Genomic DNA, 21,037 nt, shown 5'->3' with positions numbered 1-21,037 from the left:
ACGGGAGTCAAATCAAAAGACCTGCATCCGGCGAGCCGAACTTGTCCTCTGACACTCCCGGCACTGAAAGCCATACGCCATTTCATTTTTCATTTCCTGAATTCAAAGCCAGTAATGATAGTCTGTTATAGATCTGGTACCCCTACTCTCCGATGTGTAGCAGTGAATAACCTTATGCTTTAAAAATGTATTTGTAACTGTTAATGCCATACTAGTACAGAAGTCCAGCAAACTCTTTCCATTCCTATTAGCTTCCATATTTTCTCCACATTTACCCATCAATTTCTCATATCCTTCAGTACTATTTTCAACTCTCACATTGAAATCGCCCAATAGCACTACCCTAACGTTGCTGTTGACCCTGACTATGATGTCACTCAGTGCTTCGCTTGATGATGCTTGTTGTTTTAAGGAGCCTAACATCTAGGTCATCGGCTCCTGATGGTACGAAATGAGACGAAATGCAGTGACAAAATAAAAATCCAAAATTCTCCACTGACCAGAATTCAAAGCGTGAGGACGAAAAATGAACGGATGGATATGAAGTTAAAACAATCAGTGGAGCCGACCCACAATGCCTCAGTCTCAGAAACTGACAGAGAACCATAGTATTACTGACCAAGGGACTGCTTCTAGAGCTCAACACTGAATCGATGATGCTTGCAAGTTAAAGGGGTCCAAAATACAGGTTATCGGCCTCTCATAATGGTACTTATCGCTTGGAAAGTAGAACCATGGTATTTGACATGGTGCGGTACTAATCAAAAGTATCGTAGACTCGCGGTATTCCGCACATTATGGTACTACTCACAGGTAATACAGACCTATGATGTTTCACACATAGCGGCGCCATTTACAGGCAACGCATACCTATGGTTTTCATCACATAAGTGTACTAACCACAGGGACTCGTATTATCCCGTGGTGTTCCTTATAGAGTGGTTACTAATCATAGGCAAGCCAGAACTCTGGTGTCGCTCATATAGAGCTACTAATCACGGTGCTCCTGATTGCTACTAATCACAAACCTATTTTGTACGTAACATAGTGGTAATACGCGCAAGTAATAGCGACCCATGGTGTTCCCCGCGTGGTGGTACTAATCACAAGCAGTTTCATGGTTCAACCCAATCATCCCTGGGTCGCCCCTTTTAGTCGCCTCTTACAACAGGCAGGGGATACTGTGGGTGTATTCTTCGTCTGCGTCCCCCACCCACAGGCGGTCGTGTGTTTGGTCTGCAAGAGGTATTTTATTTCCCTTAAGTCCGCCGGTAAGCTGGTTAGGACCCCCCTATCCGCCACCTGGGACGCGCCACGTGGGAGTATCACATCTCCCCCTGCTACGCCAGTGCAGTGCTTCATAGAACTAGTCAGCTTCATCCTCATCAGCAAAATCTACCCACATCATTCGCATACTTAGCGGATACTATGTTGTGTGCAATAGTATTCCTGTTGAACAGTCCTACCCCACACTCTGCCCTTTCCTTTTTTAACAACCATGGCTAAATGGTTAGCGTGCTGCCCTCAGGTCCAGAGGGCCCTGGGTTTGATTCCCGGCCAGGTAGGGGATTTTAAACTTAATTGGTTAATTCCAATGGCTCGGGGGCTGGATGAGTGTGGCGTATTCAGCATTAGAAATCATCCTAGGTAGGGTCCTCATCTTCACAGACATGCAGGTCACCTAATAGGCCGTCGTAAGTTATAGATGAGAAAGGTTCCACCTTATCAATACAAATATCTACAGTACCGGTTTCGACTCTTTACATGTAGTCATCCTCAGCTGTACACCGTTACCTTCACATAAATCAAATTAGCTGATTTGCCTTGTCCATAATAATAGTCATAATAATAGGATATATCTTACTTCTAATTGAGCATACTTCAGGGTAAATTCGACTATGTACAATCTAAAATGTGTAGGTGAATCTTTCAGGCCTAAAATCATGTAAATGGGCTGTTATTAAAAGTACAATTACGTAAACACTTTTTTTAAAATATATGTGATACATGTAAAATGTTGTCTTAAAATATACAGTTCAAGTAAAATCCGTTATAATAAATAAATAGGAAACATTTTGTTGGAATAAGTTTTCGTCTAACGTACGTTGATTTTCTTCAATATGATGTGAAAATCGTATAAAAGGACTATTATTAAAAGTACAGTTACATAAACACTCTTAAAAATATATATAGTACATGTAGAATGTCATCTTAAAATGTGCAGATTCATGTAAGATCCATTACAATAAATAGGAAACAATTTTTTTAGAGTAAGTTTCCGGTCTTGCATTTGTTGATTTTCTTCAATATGATATGGAGAATGTCTATGCTTTTCTTCCTGCTGTATATTATGCTTATTCATTAGTTTATGGTTGACTTATCAATCATTAATAACAAGTCTGAGTGCAGCTGTGGTAAGTGCACGTGGTGAGTACACGCCAGGCAGCCAAAGCTAGCGCATCACAATCACACACATCGACATTTATAGACCGGAGAAGACCCACCTTCCTGCATTTGACACTCACAGAAAAGAAACTGATACATCAAGATAATAGGCCGTCTACGAGAAAAAGACCCGCACCAGGCCTCTCCGGAGGCCATATGCCATTATTATACCTGTCAAGAACACTTTATAATCTCCTATCTCTTCCTCGTTACCTCCCTTTATCCAAATATCATTAATGCCTAAAAAATCCAGATGCACTGTCGTTGTTGACTCAGCAAATTCTACTTTCTTTCATACCTGTAAGCCCCATTAATACTGATAGCTCCCCTTCAAATTCCATTTGGATCGCCAAGTTGTATCCAAGGATTCCCTCGTCTATCAAATGGAAGTGGGACTTCGTTACTCCCACAAGTCTGAGGCATACTTAAAATATTCTGAGCCAAGTAAATTCTGTGAAGAAGGATGCTACCCTACTTACATATAGTCCCTGTGAGAACCTCTCCTCTAACAGGTTGAGGACCATATGTGAACTGTATAATGCTAGTCGTGTGCGCACAAGGAGGGCCATAACTCAGAATATGTCCCGTCTCCCATTCCACAGCAACTGGTATCCCGACTCTCACGACTAGGTACTAGGCCATTCAGCCACTGCCCGTGATTAATGAACTAGGATGTGACTACAGTAATCCACACCATGAACCGTTTCCTTTTGTACTAGCGAGTACAACAAAAGAGTTGAACTGTACCTTCAAGTTTTTTCTGGATTTGTGCCTGCCCACTTATGGTTGCAAACAATGCTGCTGAAGAAAGCTGACAAGAGCACGAACAGTGCATTTGAGCTTTGATTTCGCAACATCTGCTGAGAATACCACGGACAGCCAGAATTAATATCGTAAAAAGAAAACCTTGGATCAGATCAAGCCAACAATCTTTTCAGAAGGGAGTATTGTGACACGAAAGCCATCCTACTTTGGCCTAACTCCCTGGACAATGATGTCATGCTCAGAATGGTGAGACTGCAAGGCCAAGATCACCTTGGTTAGATGGCATCCCAGGAGGCATTGAAGCGAGTGAGTTGGCAACACAGTTTGGATCACATAGCGGTGAGCTTACATTTGGGGAATGGTGAGTTCTAACCCCACTATTGGCAGCATTGAAGATGGTTTTCTATTTTCATACCAGAGAAATGTTGGGGCTGATCCTTAAATTAAGGCCAGGGTCACTTCCTTTTTAGTCCTTACCCTTACCCATTCCATTGTCACCAAAACATCTGAGTCGGTACAATGCTATAACACGTGAGGAAAGAGGCAAGTATGACAATTGCTGAACTGAAACAAGCTACTCTGAATAGATTTGAATGGGGACATATGATCCGTATGTGAAATAGAGGAAGACACACACTAACTGAAAGTTTCATCAAATGTTTACTGATAAAGTCTCCAGAAGAGGCATGGTACAGGTCTCTCGAGTCAATGCTGTCGCATTTGCGAGGGTGGGGCTCTACCTAATACTTAACACGGCACAAACACCCAGCCCCCGAGCCAGAGCGATTGCCCAATGAAAGTTAAAATCCCCGAAATGGAATAGAATCTGGGGCCCTTTAGACCACTTAACCCATGGAGCCAGACATGGAAAAGATGAAGGATATTAATTCAACACAGCTCTGTACTGACTATATGATTGAAAAATTATAATTCTGGCAGCAAAAATATACACCGTGTATCGCAAGGTTTGTAACATTATAAGGAAGTAGAAATTATGCAAATCTTAAGTGGAATTCCTTGCAGAGGAGAGATGTGTTCATTGCTATGTCTAGGAACCTACCAGCCAGTACATTTCCTGTTATAACCTAATAAAGAACAGCACACGGCATTCTCCATTGCTGAAGTAGCTACTAGCATTCCTACTGGCCAACGTAAAGTGGGAACAATGTGGAATACAGAACATCAATATTCTTATCATCATCATTTCCCTTTATCCAGCTGTAGCCGGGTAGGGGCAAATATGGTTCCTCTCCACTTTCTTCGGTCTTTCCACCAGTCCTCCTCCAACACTGTGTCCCAGTCCAGGTTTCTTTCTATAATGCTGCGTTGGATGGTATCCTTCCATCTCAATCGTGGTCGTCCACAGCCTCTCCTTCCTTGGATTTGCATTTCCATCACTTTTTTTGGCATTCTTTCGTCGCTCATTCGCTTTATGTGCCCAAACCATCTTAGTCGGCTCTTCTCTATTCTATCATTCATTTTTTCCACTCCAATATTCTTATATGAAACATTATCGTAGTGGAGGATACCTCTGTAATTCACCTTTTCACCACAGACCACATAAAATGCGCTGCTATCGTCCTAATCCAATCTTTACCATGAGAACAGTGGCCCCAATGACCACAGCGCATACTGTCTGCACCACAAGGTATAAATTTCATATTTCCGTATTAACAGCAAATCACTATGACAACAATTTATTGTTAAAGCTAGCTTCCTAATCAATACACAATATTATAATGCAAATTTAAAATTTACATTTATCAGATCCAAACATGTTTCAACCATGATTAGGTCATCTTCAGTAGAACGTTAAAACTGGCATTTTTAATGGTTAAAACACTTAAATTAGAACAGGAACATTCTTAATGAGTTCATGTATTCGACGTGTTGCGATAAAATCTTCCATATAGGCCTAGACTAATGACCACTTGTCAGATGTTGTCTCTTGATGCTTAGAAGTCGGTTAACAGAATTGGGCAATATTTGATGAGCGTTCAATGTTTCATAATTAGGCTAGCTGCCATAAGGAGTTTTCTAGAAAAAAAAAAAGAAAAAAACAAAAAAAAACAAAAAACAAACATGGTGATCAAAATGCCTGTAAACAAAAAAGTTTAAATTAATTTGATATAAAGAGCAATGTGTTTATAAGTAGTATAAAGTCCGGCCCCGCAGTGCATTTTTGTTTTTGTTTTTTGGTATTTGCTTTACGCTACACGGACACAGATAGGTCTTATGGCGATGATGGGACAGGAAAGGCCTAGGAGTGGAAAGGAAGCGGCCGTGGTCTTAATTAAGGTACAGCCCCAGCATTAACCTGGTGTGAAAATGGGAAACCACGGAAAACCATCTTCAGGGCTGCCGCCAGTGCAGTTCGAACCCACTATCTCCCGGATGCAAGCTCACAGCTGCGCGACCCTAACCGCACGGCCAACTCGCCTGGTGGCCCTGGGTTCAATTCCCGGCCGGGTGACGGGTTTTTAACTGTAAAAGATTAATATCCCTGGCCTGGGGACTGGGTGTTTGTGTCGTCCTTAACGTTCCTTTCCTCTCATTCAACACTCTACACTTCCGCAATTATACTTACATGCAGGTTCCTATCATGTGGTGAAAGTAATGGCAAAAGATCTGCAGAGGTCGATGCCACGAACAAATATCATTTGGAAAAAAAAAAATAGTAGTATAATATAACAGTAGTATAATATGACTAACCTCTGCTGGGAATGGGAGGTTAGTCATCACCACAACATTTGTTTTTCTAGAAAACTCCTTATTGGCAGTTAGCCTAATTATGAAACACTGAACGCTCATCAAATACTGCCCAATTCTGTTAAATGACTTCTAACTATTTAAGCATCAAGAGAAAACACGTGGACAAGAGGGTCATTAATATATATGGAAGATTTTACCGTAATTCATCGAGCAGGCCTACATGAACTCATTAAGAACTTTTTAAACAATCACATCATATCTTGTTCTAATTTAAGTTTTTTAACCATTATACATGCCAATATTAACATTCTACTGAAGATGACCCAATCAAGGTCGAAACAATGTTTAGATGTGATAAAAGTGAATTTTAAATTTGCATTATAACACTGCGTATTGATTTCGAGGATAGTTTTAACAAAAACTGTCCAACTGTCCACATGGCAAGAAAAATTTGTAATTCACCTTTCCACCATTAGCCCACAGAGAATGCACTACTATCGCTCTTTGGCATACTGTACGCACGACAAGAAGAAAGGTGCTATTCACCTTTTCACCACTAGTGAATTAGTGCTTAACTTAATTCCTAACTAGACAGGTTGGCAGCCTTGTGCACTGCCTAACCACGTCCTCCACGAGAAGTAAACAAACGAGTCATTCGGTGTGTATATGTTAGCGATACAAGTGGTGACTCGTGGCATTAATGTTGGGGTATGCGGAATATAGTACTGATAATAAGGGCTGTAAAAGAACTCCAATTGACACATTCACAAAATAAACGATATTGACAGGAATAATCAGAACCTTGATCACAAAAATGTAATCATTAATACACAGCCTTTCTAGTAAAAGAGAAAGCAGACTAACTTATATTATGCCATATTTACCTTTGTATTGATGACAGCTACTAATGCTGCATATACATGAGTAAATGTTGGTGAAGCAGCCTGGGCCTGGACGATGGATCGACATAATAAACCTCTACCTCGTATAATATTCTCCCGCAGAAGCTCACGGACAATGATACCTATATTCCCAGTATTAACTTTGTTGATATGTCCATGAATCGACTTCTTCAAAGCTTCCCAAGCTATGCGCTGATAAGCTGCACTTGATTTATCAGTTATCTGTGCTTGCATCATCCTCAATTTTGCAGGAGGGATATACGCACCTCCTGTTCTTGAGGTAAGCATATCTACAACTTTTTTCTGAGGAGGTGGGGCAGGTTCAGGTACTTTTCCATTTTCAACATCTTTTTCAGGTGCAGAATTCTGATGTCTTTCATCCATATTTTCTCTTTCTTTGCTCTTCTGCTCACTGTTCTGGTACCTCTTTTCCTTATCTCTGGAGGAAGAATCACCTGAACCATAATATCGCGGTCCAACAGAACGTTCACCTTTAGATTCAGGATATTTATTCCAGTACCGATCATTGTTTCTTCGAGAATCACCGTTCTCTTGGCTTGCATATCTATCACGATTTGATCCCCGATCTCTATGTGAACTGAAATCGTTTCCATAATCCTCCCTAGAGTACGATCGATCTTTATGAAAATTGCTACTACTGTATTCATCTCTTGAAGACTGTATATGGTCTCTAGAAGAACGATTACTGTAGTCATCTTTGGAATATGTTCTATTTTTCTGGTATGATGATTTAGAACTTCGATCTGTGTTAGTCTCTTGAGGAATTCTGGATGATTTACTTGTGTCATTTCTGTCTCCCCTTCTTTTATGAGGAACACCAGAGTCTCTATCGGCCTTATCTTTGGAATATCTGTCTCTACTAAATTCGGAAAACTTTTCATACTTGCCTCTATCTTCTTTCCTTTGTCGCTTGCTATTTTCGGGTTCTCGGTTATGTTTATCTCCTACACTTTCACGGGAACTACTTCGGGCTCGTCTCTTACGAGTTCCACTGCTATGTTCTGATCTCCTAGTATTATCAGGAGATCTGGACGGTGTTCGTATGCTTCTTGACATTTTGATTTTCGTTCATTCACACAGTCACACAGCACGCACACATTCCACTATATAGTCATCCATGAGCACTAAAAGTAAATCACAAACCAGAATTCAATACATTATTGTTATTATCATTTTCATATGAAATATCTACACAGTTGGGCGTTCAATTTTCTCACTGAAAAAATGATAAATCAAACTGATTTAATTACTAATTGGAACAACATAACCTCTTTACAGCTGTTAGATTGCCCGCCATAGAATATATAAATTTTGACGTTCCATTGAATTCCTCAAATAACTCTGCTCATCACAACATATAAGTATAACTGTTTCATAGATAAAAGTTTGATGAAACTTTGGCGCTATGATTAAAATGAACTTTTATTACAACCACCATATTCAACCCAAGTTTCACTAACTTCACGGATCAAATATATCGATATGATTAATAATCGAACCATCGATTATTCTTCGACATGTGCAGTTTCGGCAGTTTGGAATATACATAATTTTTGAATGCATACAGTTGGTCAACATGCCCAACAGCTGCGACATTTCCCGCCACAGTAAGATTCCCGCGCGATTTCAGCCAGCTGCAGCCTGTGGATGCTTTCTTTGTGTATGTACTTGTCAGCGGTGGTGCTAATAGTTTAATCGAGCGAGTTATGTTTCTGTGTATCCACTGTCTTAAGGACTGAAGTTCATTGTTGATTCTGATATTTCTGGTGAGTGTTTCGTGGATCATTGGAAGTATGTTTTTGTAATGGTGGGCATGACTTAACTTGGTTGATAGTGGTGTTTGCAGTAGATCCAAAATTATTTTGCGTCAGATATATATATCTATATTTTGCTAGTTGCTTTACGTCGCACCGACACAGATAGGTCTTATGGCGACGATGGGACAGGGAAGGGCTAGAAGTGGGAAGGAAGCGGCAGTGGCCTTAATTAAGGTACATCCCCAGCATTTGCCTGGTGTGAAAATGGGAAACCACGGAAAACCATTTTCAGGGCTGCCGACAGTGGGGTTCGAACCTACTATCTCCCGAATACTGGATACTGGCCGCACTTAAGCGACTGCAGCTATCGGGCTCGGTCAGATAATTTAAAGGTCTCCCGAGTATCCTGTTAATCAGCTGCAGTTTTCATATGCTCGGCTTTTAATAGCACAGTTTATTATAAATCATACGTGTGAACAACATTTCACCCCCATTCATTTGAAACATCCAATTCCTCTTCATAATCAACTAGATCTCTTCTTGTGAGACTTGTTAAGGAAATCGTATTATCTCCTCATTATGTGATGTAATAGCAAATTAAGGCAGAAGGAAGGTTGGGTTCCCATCAGCTCCATCATCAGCTGGTGCTTTCTTCACTTGTTCAGAAAGTGCTATTACATATCTGTACAAGCCAAGTGATGCTGTCAGCAGAAGTTCCACACATTTCATCATGGGGACTACCTACAAAAGGAATGTCTTACCAGCATTACTCATAGTGTACCTGTCACTTTCATACTGTCAAAGCCAAAGATGTGATTGGGCAAAAGTTGACACTGTGCAACCCACAGTTTGTAACATTTTAACATTTTAAGGAAGTGGAAATTATGCAAATCTCCTTGGAATTGCTTTCAGAGGAGAGATGTGTTCATTGCTATATCTGGGAACCTTCCATCCTGCTCCCAGAAGTAAATTTACTTTTATAACCTAATAAAGAGCAGCATCCATCATTGTCCATTGCTAAAGTTGCTATTTGCCATCCTATTGGCCAATGTGAAAAGAATGTGATATCATTGTCATCAACGATGATAATTAGATTGCATTACCAACCCCTGCTGAATAAAAGCACAAATAAAAACGCCATGTAAAGTAAACAATGTGCAATACCCTACAGAATGCTAGAGACCTGAAAGCTGCTTCACGGTCCTAACCTGGGCCTTATGCCCCTAGACCCCCTTTGCTTGGTCACAGTCCAATGGTTTTGTCACTAACCAGACCTAACCGACCAAACCAATGGTTTTGTCACTAGACAGACCTAACCAGTCCACACCAGCTTTCTCACTGAACTCAAATATAAATTAATTCAGCTTTTCCACACAGTCACCCTACAGAATGCTAGAGACCTAAAATAATCATAGGTTATAAACATCATGGTTCTGATCCGTATTGAATTACAAGTACAATGTAATTATTAAATTAATGTAGTAATGGTCCACCTTTCAATACTATAATATGTAATATTCTAAATTACATTAATTAGGGACTAGTTTCGGCCTGGGCTGGCCATCTTCAGTCTTAATGTAAAACACCTAATACTATCTGCGCTCTTTTTAGTGATAGATTTACACCCTAGTGCTGAAGTGGTCGACTTTGGTTATCTTCGAGATTCGTATTGGCAACCTTTGAAACACAAACTAAGAATCGCTTATCATCGCTGTGCGACATCTGGCGTACACTTTAAGTACTCGTACTGTTGTTGTTTATACAGCAAAGCCAAACTATAGAATTCATGCTAAGAACACGTTTCGCAACGGGAAATGTTATATAGTATTATATATTGTGTGTGTGAGACACAGTTGTTTGCTTAAAATAATAAAGGTTTATAAAATTCATATCGATCGATCATATTATCGATTCAATTCAGATTTCATTTCCATTCAGTTGGCAGTATTAACGGAACCCTTCTTACTTCTCCAACGAGTACAAAAATCTATCACTAAAAAGTGCGCAGATAGTAACTAAACAAATGTACATGCACACAATTGACATAAAAACAAATGAAAACAAATATATACAAAGTGACATTAAAAACTGGGATGGAATATGAATAAATTTGAAAATGAACTAGGTTCTAACATCTTGAGTATGTTCATCATTGAGAATAATTTCAAGTATTAAGTATTAATTTATATACACAGAACTGTTAGTTCTAATACTGCTGATCATTTCAATAGGAACTGGTAAATGTTGATCCTGTAGTTTGTCATCAAATCTATATGTGTGGTGTTAGCTATATGTAATCCATTGGACACTGCTGTAAATAACCACTAGCTGACAGGGAACTGTTAGATATTGTTTCATCTTCAATTAAAATAATAAATGAGATGCTCTCATGGTGCTTGTTAAATCTTGCTGAAATGTTGTTGGACATTGTCAGGACAGCACATGAAGATGTGGTTAACACAGATCATTGTGTCTGGTATAAAAATTTTGCGATTCATTGCGGTGCCCATGAAGTTAACCTGATAAATTAGATAAAATTAAATTAATGAATTGAATGAGAGAATGTGTTGGTTAGATGGCATAGGTTATATGAGACTTACCTCTCAATACAGCATGAGCTGTGTGGTCCATTGTTGAGTGTGCTTCAGACTAACTGTTGTGAAATTCAAATGAAAAGGAAGGAAAGGAGAGGGGAAGGTCAGAAGGAGAGGTGTTTTACATTAAGGCTGAAGATGGCAAGCCCAGGCCGAAACTAGTCCCTAATTAATGTAATTTAGAATATTACATATTATAGTATTGAAAGGTGGACCATTACTACATTAATTTAATAATTACATTGTAGAGACCTAAAAACCGGGCCAGTTAGCTGTGCAGTTAGCCCATGGCTAAAGTGAATATGTAATGTTTAGTCCACAAAGTGGCGAGGGGCAGGGGCGACTTTCTCTTCACGCCCCACCCACTAATCGCCGCTACTGTTTAACACGCCAAAGATGCAGAAAAGGAAATTTAATCACTTGTTAATTTATACATGTGTAGACATTCCACTCGATAAAAGAGTTGCTTGTATGAAACAAAAACGATACTGTTCGGTGAAATACTTATGTAGAAGGCATACGTCTGTTTGGAGCTTCGGTTGCATTCCGACCGGGTTGTCCAGATTAAAATAATGTCTATGTATTCGTCGCTACTGAACACACTAGCCATTGGCAATAAGCGGACAGTAAATATAGTGCGACTGTACCATACACCAGCCTAGAACTATGCGGTCAAAAACGATGTTTACTAATGCAAGGGGTGCATTCGACCGCCAGCGCTGAGTAACATGCTGCGAGTGTGATTCTGTTTCTTATCTCTTCATATTCTCAAGTAACCTGCCCACTGGCAGTAGTTCCCCTGTTAAAATCAGTTGGTAGACACCCCACACATCACTTATGCATGCGGGACATTTATAAGTAGAAAGTACAGCGTCCGTGAGCCACCTGGTATAAAAGAAAACATAAAGGTCCAATAATACTGCCTTGAGGAATTCCCCTCTTAATTATTACAGGATCAGATAAAGCTTCACCTACTCTAATTCTCTGAGATCTATTTTTTCGAAATATAGCAACCCATTCAGTCACTCTTTTGTCTAGTCCAATTGCACTCATTTTTGTCAGTAGTTTCCCATGATCCACCCTATCAGATGCCTTAGACAGGTCAATAACGATACAGTCCATTTGACCTCCAGAATCCAGGATATCTGCTAATCTTGCAATCCTACAAGTTAAGCTTCAGTGGAATAACCTTTCTTAAAACCGAACTGCCTTCTATGGATCCAGTTGTTAATTTCACAAACATGTCTAATATAATCAGAAAAAATGCCTTCCCAAAGCTTACAAACAATGCATGTCAAACTTACTGGCCTGTAATTTTCAGCTTTATGTCGGTCACCCTTTCCTTTATACACAGGGGCTACTATAGCAACTCATCTGGTATAGCTCCTCCGGCCAAACAATGATCAAATAAGTACTTCAGATATGGTACTATATCCCAACCCGTTGTCTTTAGTATATCCCCAGAAATCTTATCCATTCCAGCCGCTTTTCTAGTTTTCAACTTTTGTATCTTATTGTAAATGTCATTGTTATCATATGTAAATTTTAATACTTGTTTAGCCTTAGTCTCCTCCTCTATCTCGACATTATCCTTGTAACCAACAATCTTTACATACTGCTGACTGAATACTTCTGCCTTTTGAAGATCCTCACATACACACTCCCCTTGTTCATTAATTATTCCTGGAACGTCCTTGGAACCTGTTTCTGCCTTAAAATACGTATACATACCCTTCTATTTTTCACTAAAATGTATGACTTCCATTATGCTTGGCATCATGTTATCCTTAGCTGCCTTCTTTGCTAGATTCAATTTTCTAGTAAGTTCCTTCAATTTCTCCTTACTTACACAGCCATTTCTAACTCTATTTCTTTCCAATCTGCATCCCTTCTTAGTCTCTTTATTTCTCTATTATAATAAGGTGGGTCTTTACCATTCCTTACCACCCTTAAAGGTACAAACCTGTTTTCACATTCCTCAACAATTTCTTTAAACCCATACCAGAGTCTGTTTACATTTTTATTTACTGTTCTCCACCGATCATAGTTACTTTTTAGAAACTGCCTCAAGATTGCTTTATCAGCCATATGCTACTGCCTAATAGTCCTACTTTTAAGACCTTCCTTTCTATCACATTTATTTTTAACTACAACAAAAACAGCTTCATGATCACTAATACCATCTATTACTTCGGTTTCTCTATAGAGCTCATCTGGTTTTATCAGCACCACATCCAGGATATTTTTCCCTCTGGTTGGTTTCATCACTTTCTGAATCAGCTGTTTTTCCCATATTAACTTATTTGCCATTTGTTGGTCATATTTCCTGTCGTTCGCATTTCCTTCCCAATTTACATCTGGTAAATTCAGATCTCCCGCTACAATCACATTTCTTTCCTTGTCGTTTCCTACATAGCTGGATTATCTTATCGAATAATTGTGAATCCGTGTCAGTGCTACCCTTTCCCGGTCTGTACACTCCAAATATTTCAAGTTGCCTATTATCTTACACCTAGAATTTCATGTGTCTCATCTTTAACTTTTTCGTAGCTTACAAATTCTTCTTTCACCGGAATGAATACTTCCCCTCCCACCATTCCTATCCTATCTCTATGATACTACGATATACACTCCAGTTGCAAGTGATATAAATCATTGTTATCCAGTTCCATGAGAAAATTTCTGCATCCATCATATCATTTCTCTGCCATGATTCAACTCCTATTACAGTATCTGGTAAATATAAATCTATTAAATTACTCAATTCTATTCCTTTCTTTACAGTACTTCTACAGTTCAACACTAACAATTTTCTGTCATCCCTACTTGATTTCCAGTTCCCTGTTCCCTTACCACCCCATTTCCCTGAATGTACCTCCCTATTTCCCTTCCAAACAAATCTCCTAACTTTAGTGAAGGCCATCTGAGTGCAGATCCCTATCTCCTACCCACCCATTAGGATCTAGAAATTTCACTCCAAGTTTCCCACATATATACTCCATAGTCTCATTGAAATTCCCAATCACCCTCGAGTCAGTATCCCTCCTACACAGTATTCCAGTAATAACAATCTCCGCTTTCTTAAACTTCACCCATGCTGCATTTACCAGATCCCACACATCTCCAACTATGTTGGTACTTATACCTGCTTGCCTTACGTTGTTGGTACCAACGTGAAACACTACCACCTTCTCCTTCCCCTCCTCCCTCTCTTGTACTTTCCTCAACATCTGGCTCAATCTAATTCCTGGATAACATTCTACCCTGGTTCCCTTTCCTCCACACACTTTCCCCAATTGTCTTACAATAGAATCCCCCATGACCAGAGCCTCAACCCTACCCACCTCATTTGATCCCATCCCCTCCTGGTCAGTCCTATCTTTCCTGATAGCTGCAGAAGCTACTTCCTCCTCCCTTTTCTCCTTCCAAGGACCCTGTTCCACCTGTCTTTTCCTATCCTCTACTCTACATTTCCCTTTCCTACCTTTTCCCTTCCTCCTACTTCCACACATCTCAGCAACAGTTCCCTGTCCCACATCTTCCCTCAGTTGTTCTACCTGGAGTGACTCGTACCGATTTCGCATACATGTCTGTCCTGAATTCTGATCCTGAATAGAGCCCTTAGCTTGCAATCTCCTTCCCCTTAGAACATTAGACCACCTGTCTTCTACAACTCCCCCCTTTCCTTCCCCTCCATTTTGTACACCTACTGTAAGCTGTACAATGTTTGAGGGAGTACTATCTTCCTTCCTGTCTTCTGTGAGAATCCTAATAATCTCCCTCAATCTCTCCAACTCCTCCCTCATACCCCTCAATGCCGCCACACCCACAGTTCGTACACTCACGCTCCTTAGCCATTCTTTACGGACAAAAATAACTTATTTGCAAAAAGTAAATGAACGGAGGGATATATTGTCTGGGATAGTACTCAAAGATCACACAACAATAAGGTAATTAATATACGACTACACTGCAGTACTACTCTATTTTTTATCCTACAACCCCTAACAGGAAAAAAACTGCTGTTAATTACTGAATATCTAAAGGAATACACAAGAACTACACAATTCCAAACTGCAATTAAGCCTATCCTAATTACAACAACAGAATTTTAGTAAGAGTTTCTACGGATACCTCTACTACACCAGTACTACACAAATATTTTACAATAATAAAATAAGCACACTAAATTCTAATAGGATATTACTCGTATACTATTGTACAGTACACTACAGTAATTTTTAAACTACTTTCAGACGTATCCTAATTACAATACCGGTACTGTATGTCACTACTAAGCACAAACAGAAATTAAATTAGCAAGAACTACTGTACTCAAAGATTACCAACAAAGCTAAATGCTTAGACAAATTGTTATTAGAACTACGCTCTAATAGATACACACGAAAGATAACACACAAATATAGCAGGCAGGATACAGCACTATCTAAATATACTGTATCTACACTACAATTTTCAGCTGAAGTGTGGTTATATGAACTTTTACTGCTGGTGGATTAGTATTATTTTCCTACTACGCGGGCCGGAGATTAAAAGTGTCCTTAAATGCTGAGAATAAGAGGTTGTCTACTATAATTTCTGTCAAAACCACCAGGGTCTTGAAATGAAATATTATTGGGATATAGAAATTTGATTATTAACTTTTACTCGATGAATAAACGATGGTGGAAAGTACAAAGTATGCAGGAAACTAAGACTACAAATTATGGGAATAATAAATCAGCTGACTTTGTATTTATTTACACAGCTATCATGTGCATGTAGCAACAATCGTCAACAATCCAAAAAACTGTTATGTACCGTAATTATCCAGTGAAATTACCGTGAATTCTCTTTAAATCGATGTTTACAGGCTTATCATGTTATTTAATGTAAGAAATTATTACCTTCATGATAGTTTGAATGGATATCTGTATGAAATATCGGAAAAGTAGCGGCGGATATTAGTGAGTTACAACTCCTTATGATAATCTGCCTTTGTAAGTATAATACCAACGAACCTACAGATATTTAAATATATTGTTTTAAAAATTAATATTATTACCTAAAATATTTTCTAAACCTAAATTCGAAATAAAGTACACCTAGCTAGCCTACTTGACCTAGGAAACGTAACATACTGAACACCAATTGAATTACTTGTTATAAAATTCAAATAAATAATGCTCCTCCTAATTTCTACCAACAAGCACTAAACACCAGTATATAAATAGCACTAAATGGAACACACACATGCAAAATTTAAATAATTTTAATAGGTTTTAACTACTTTTTCACTACAATAATGCAAGAGCTCTCTCAACAGCCAACCGTTCACAAGCGCATCCAATGTTGCCAATGTTAGCCACACGAATAGCACCTATGACTATCCGTTCGCATCACCGGAGTGTGTGCACCTTGCCGACAATTCACCTGTATATGCCCTTTCCAGCCGCAACGATAAGAAGTTCTGTTTTCATCTGTCACTGTGTTTGGTTGTATGGGTAATATGTGCACTGTCTCTCATACCTCTGTTTCCTTATCCCTTTGTTTCTTCCTACAGTCACGTTCAGTGTGCCCTGTCTTCCCACAATAGCAACATTTTAATTTACTAGATGTGCCCCCCATAGCTGTGTTGGAACTAGCGCTCCGTGTAGTGTGAGCCCCTTGCGTTCCTGTGTTCTTACTATTATTTGCTATGTGGCCTTCTTTATTACAATTGTAGCAGACTACCCTAACACTAGTATGTGTTGGCTTAGTATGCCACTTTGATGCTGCACTGCGCTCCTCTTCTGGACTGCGCTTTCTAAACCCTGAGCTGTATTTATGTTGTAGGCCCTCTCGTGGCTTCTTTGACATTATTACGGTTTCTTCCTGTTGTGCAAGTGCAACTGCCTTCTCAAAAGTAATGCCCTTTTCTGACTGTACTCTGGCTTGTATTCTAGGATTGGCTAACCCTTGTATGAAACTAGCTACACATATTTTTCTCGTTATTTTTAACTGTGTGTCATGATCTTCCTCTAGTTCGTTTTCAAGTATTGCCTCTCTAAAAGAAGCTGACAGTGTGTCTATTTTATGTGCCCAATTTGCAACTGTTTCTTGCAGGTCCTGCACTGTTTGGAACTTTTGACATATGTACAAATCTAGTGTGCCTTGCTGGCCATAATATTCTGTTAATGCCCGCTTGGCTCTCTCGCAATTAAGTATATCGCATCTGACCAATAATTTATCTCAGCCTCTGCCCATAATCTTTGTTAATATATACTTAAAAAACAACTCCTGATCTTCATCCTTAATCATACGAACAGCAGCATCTACATTTGCTATAAACTCATGCAATCTATCTGGTTGACTGCCATCAAACTCTCGTCCAATGAGGCAATGTCCTTCTACCTCTGTTACAAAAGGCCCACTAATACTTACTAGTTCCACCTCGTCCTCGAGCATCTCAGTGCCTCGGTCTGCTGGTACTGAACTATTCTCTCGTGCCATTTGAAATAATGTTCAACTTACCTTCAATCTTCAATGCTGCTTCACTGCTGGCCTGGATGAGTAGTTAGCTGTAGTGCTGCTCGTCCACCGGATGCCGTCGTCTGCTGCTTGACTGCTACCCATCTGCTGGGCTGGCTTAGTAGGCTGCGGTAGTGATGCTCCTCTTCTGCAATGTGCGGCACTCGAACGAAAAATACACGGTAGCGCAGTTCGGAAATCTTCTGAAAAATCGCTGTTTTCTCACACAGAAATCTTCTATGAAGCCGCGGTTCTCTTATGTTATTTTGGTGAGTTGACTCTGTTTGAGAATCAAACTCAGGACCCCACATCTGATACCAAATTTATAGGCCTGCCGTGACCTACCTTTCCTGTGAGACGTTCTAGTTGGTCGGTCACCAGGCCATTGGAGTTGGTGTATTACCTGTTCTGCCAAGCGGTAAGTAGGGAGGTAAAATGTAGGTGCAAACTCTGTCCCGCTACTCCCGAAATGAAAGATGTATTAGCTTCACTGTCCTTTATTATCCAGGACGACTAAGTCTACTATATACAATATATTTACAAGTTTGAATATGTCGATCTGATGAGAGCTTGTTTCACGCGCCTACCCTAAGGCTATATGCTAAGTCCGAATTCTGCCCTGCTGCACTTAAGTACAACTTCACCGTTACGACTGACTGCTCGAAAGAGCCTGGTCCTAAGAGTACGAATTACTGGTCGAGAGAGAGCCCCGTGCCATCTTGGCTTGGGGTTATATCTGCTCTCCTTGAAGGAAAGGTCGATCCCTTCCCATCACCTTAGGGGTGGTTCCATGGGCGTTACCTAGCTGCTCACCTTGTAGGTGGTGCCCTCAGTTACTATTCTGAACTAATTGTCTCAGTAGGTGCTGCCCTCTGGGCACTACTGTCTCTGTCGTACTTTGCACTCTTGTTTCCTTGTCTCTCTTAGAGTGCAACTGTACTGGCTTTGTCCCTTTGGTCGGCAAGCCGCCTGCTCTTGTACCGACTCTGCTTGTCAATAACAAACGAGCAAACATCCGTTGTTGTCAATATGTTTTCGAAGGCGTATTTCGCAATCTCTCTGCCTGACTAAGGTTCTCTACTACTTGTAACTTACTGAAATGTACCTTCTTCTTTCCAATTATTAAATCTGACTATAATTACCATACAAATACTCTGATATTATAAGGTGTCCCGTATTACTGGTTATTACTCTAATACTAGTTTATTTTCCTTGACACCTTGAGATCAAATCTCTGCTGCGAATCCCGGCTGCCGTTCATCTGAGAGTCTGCCGGTTCGAGCCCCTACGGAGGTCAGTATACGACATCAGGTTGAAGTTGCGACACCAGCGCCGAACAGACGACTCGTCCATCACATTGTCTCCATTCACCTCCGTTAATTGGCGATGAATGTGACAAGGTCGAACATTTCGTGCATTAAGAAATTAAATCACGGCCCTCACTTCACAACTGGCGGGGTTCTCAATTTGTTTAAACATTTAAACCATCACAGAGACAACACAGGCAATGCTAGCATCATGCAACCTCGCACACAGCAGGCAGACAAGCCACTGACACGGTCTGATCCTGCCCAGCGGCTACCCGAGTCGTCAGCGCTTCATGCGGCGGTAACGGGTACTACTTTCCGGATGGCCCTCGTATAAATGATGAAAGTACAAACACTAATTTTAATACCTTAGAACAAATGTAATTGCTGCAAACACTGAACCTATATCAGGCACTAAGAAATAAGAAGCTTGGAAGGTGTTAAAGAGTCAGGTATCATGCACTGATTCAGGTGGAGATTGTCGAATACGGAAGAAACGTAATAAATATGCCCACAATACAAGTAATTTACTGATACAAATATCCAGTAATATTATATGAAAATACACTGCAGAAGTTTTGATTGAAGTACCTCTCTAAAGTTAATCGTTTGCTTAAAGTGAATACCTGCAGTGGAGAGGTCAAAATCAAGGATCACATGTGGAACCTAGTGAGCGGTAAGTTATAATACCGATATAGTGGCAATCAATTTCAATCAATCAGTCACCACTGATCTGCACTTAGGACAGTTGCCCAGGTGGCAGATGTAGTTTACCTAGCCTTGTTTTCAATAATTGCAAAGAATTTGGAAATTTATTGAACATCTCCCTTGGTAAATTATTCCAATCCCTAACTCCCTTCTTAAGAAACATGTATTTGCCCCAATTTTCATCCTTAACTTTATCATTGTAGTGTGATCTTACCTACTTGTAAAATACCACCGAAACGTATTCGTCTACCAATGTCATTCCACACCACCTCTGCACCTCCAGCTCGGAACATACCACTTAGTCCAGCAACTCGTCTCCCGAGTCTTCCCAGCCCAAACTAGACAACGTTTTTGTAACGCTACTCGTTTGTCAGAAATCACCCAGAACAAATCGTGCTTCTTTCTTTCGAACTTTTCCAGTTCTCGAATCAAGTAATCCATGTGAGGGTCCCATACCCAGGAACTACACTCAAGTTGGGGTTTTACCAGAGACTTATGTGCCCTCCCTTTTACATCCGTACTACAATCCCTAAATACCCTCATAACTGTTTAAAGAGAGATCAGCTCTCTATAATAAAATAAAGTAAGCCATCTTTCGTTCCAGCATAAACAATAAGCAGTCTTTCTCCCTCAGCCACAGGTCGACGAATTACTCGAACTTCATGTCAGATTTGTGTGGTTTATTCCAGGAGTATGTGGGTGACCCTGAAAGAGAAATGCACATTTGAAACCAAAGACACCTGCTGAAGATAAATTATTCTATGTTTTTATATAAAATATGTCACATGTATATTTACCATTCATAAAAATCCAAGTCTCGTCCAAGAAAACAGCAGGTTTTGGTTTCTCACTGTCCTTATTACGCATGTATTCCCTCAGAAAAAAGGATCTCTTAAAACAAATGTCTTCATTTTCTCTAACATACACATAGGGGTCCCCTTTACTCCACACGAATCCCATGGCCTTCAAAATTCCTCTTAATGATGTTTCTGAGCCCTTGTACAAATAAGTGTCATAATTTGTTTCATGTGGTCGAAAACCTTTCTTACAGTTACAACTTCTCCTGTGGGAAGAAAAAAGAGACTTACAAGGGGCTCAAAAGAGCTGTATGTCGATATATGCACAAAACATTTCTGGGAGGTTATCTCACCTGTGTGCCAATTTCTATAAATAATGTTGCAATAGATATCTTGTGAAGTTACCTTACCTTTATCTAATTTATCATAAATAAACCTTGCTATCGCTTCCTATGCCGGTCACTGGATGTTCACGCTTCCGGCGTTTACCTGGGGTAGAAAATTCAACTCCCTTCTTGA

At 39.9% G+C, this 21,037-nt stretch overlaps 2 protein-coding genes across 3 annotated transcripts in view; one reads left to right on the top strand and one right to left on the bottom strand.

The window, feature by feature from the left end:
* The window catches only part of ncm (nucampholin), a 202,837-nt gene extending 194,537 nt beyond the window's left edge, over positions 1–8,300 (bottom strand). Inside the window, exon 1 of the mRNA XM_067151843.2 lies at positions 6,807–8,300. Coding sequence (XP_067007944.2) covers positions 6,807–7,901 — 1,095 coding nt within the window. The 5' untranslated portion in view covers positions 7,902–8,300. The remainder of the gene's footprint in view (positions 1–6,806) is intronic.
* Positions 8,301–8,444: 144 nt separating this feature from the next.
* The window catches only part of Cdc6 (Cell division cycle 6), a 128,553-nt gene continuing 115,960 nt past the window's right edge, over positions 8,445–21,037 (top strand). Inside the window, exons 1-2 of one of the 2 annotated variants that reach the window (XM_067151842.2) lie at positions 8,445–8,611; positions 18,932–18,999. The gene's annotated coding sequence lies outside the window, so the exon portion shown is untranslated. The remainder of the gene's footprint in view (positions 8,612–18,931; positions 19,000–21,037) is intronic. The other variant, XM_067151841.2, reaches the window with a different exon arrangement.

This window comes from Anabrus simplex, chromosome 7, assembly GCF_040414725.1.
Source record: "Anabrus simplex isolate iqAnaSimp1 chromosome 7, ASM4041472v1, whole genome shotgun sequence".
NCBI lineage: Eukaryota > Metazoa > Arthropoda > Insecta > Orthoptera > Tettigoniidae > Anabrus > Anabrus simplex.
Note: the sequence above shows the minus strand (reverse complement) of the source record. Positions and strands in the feature narration are given on the sequence as shown.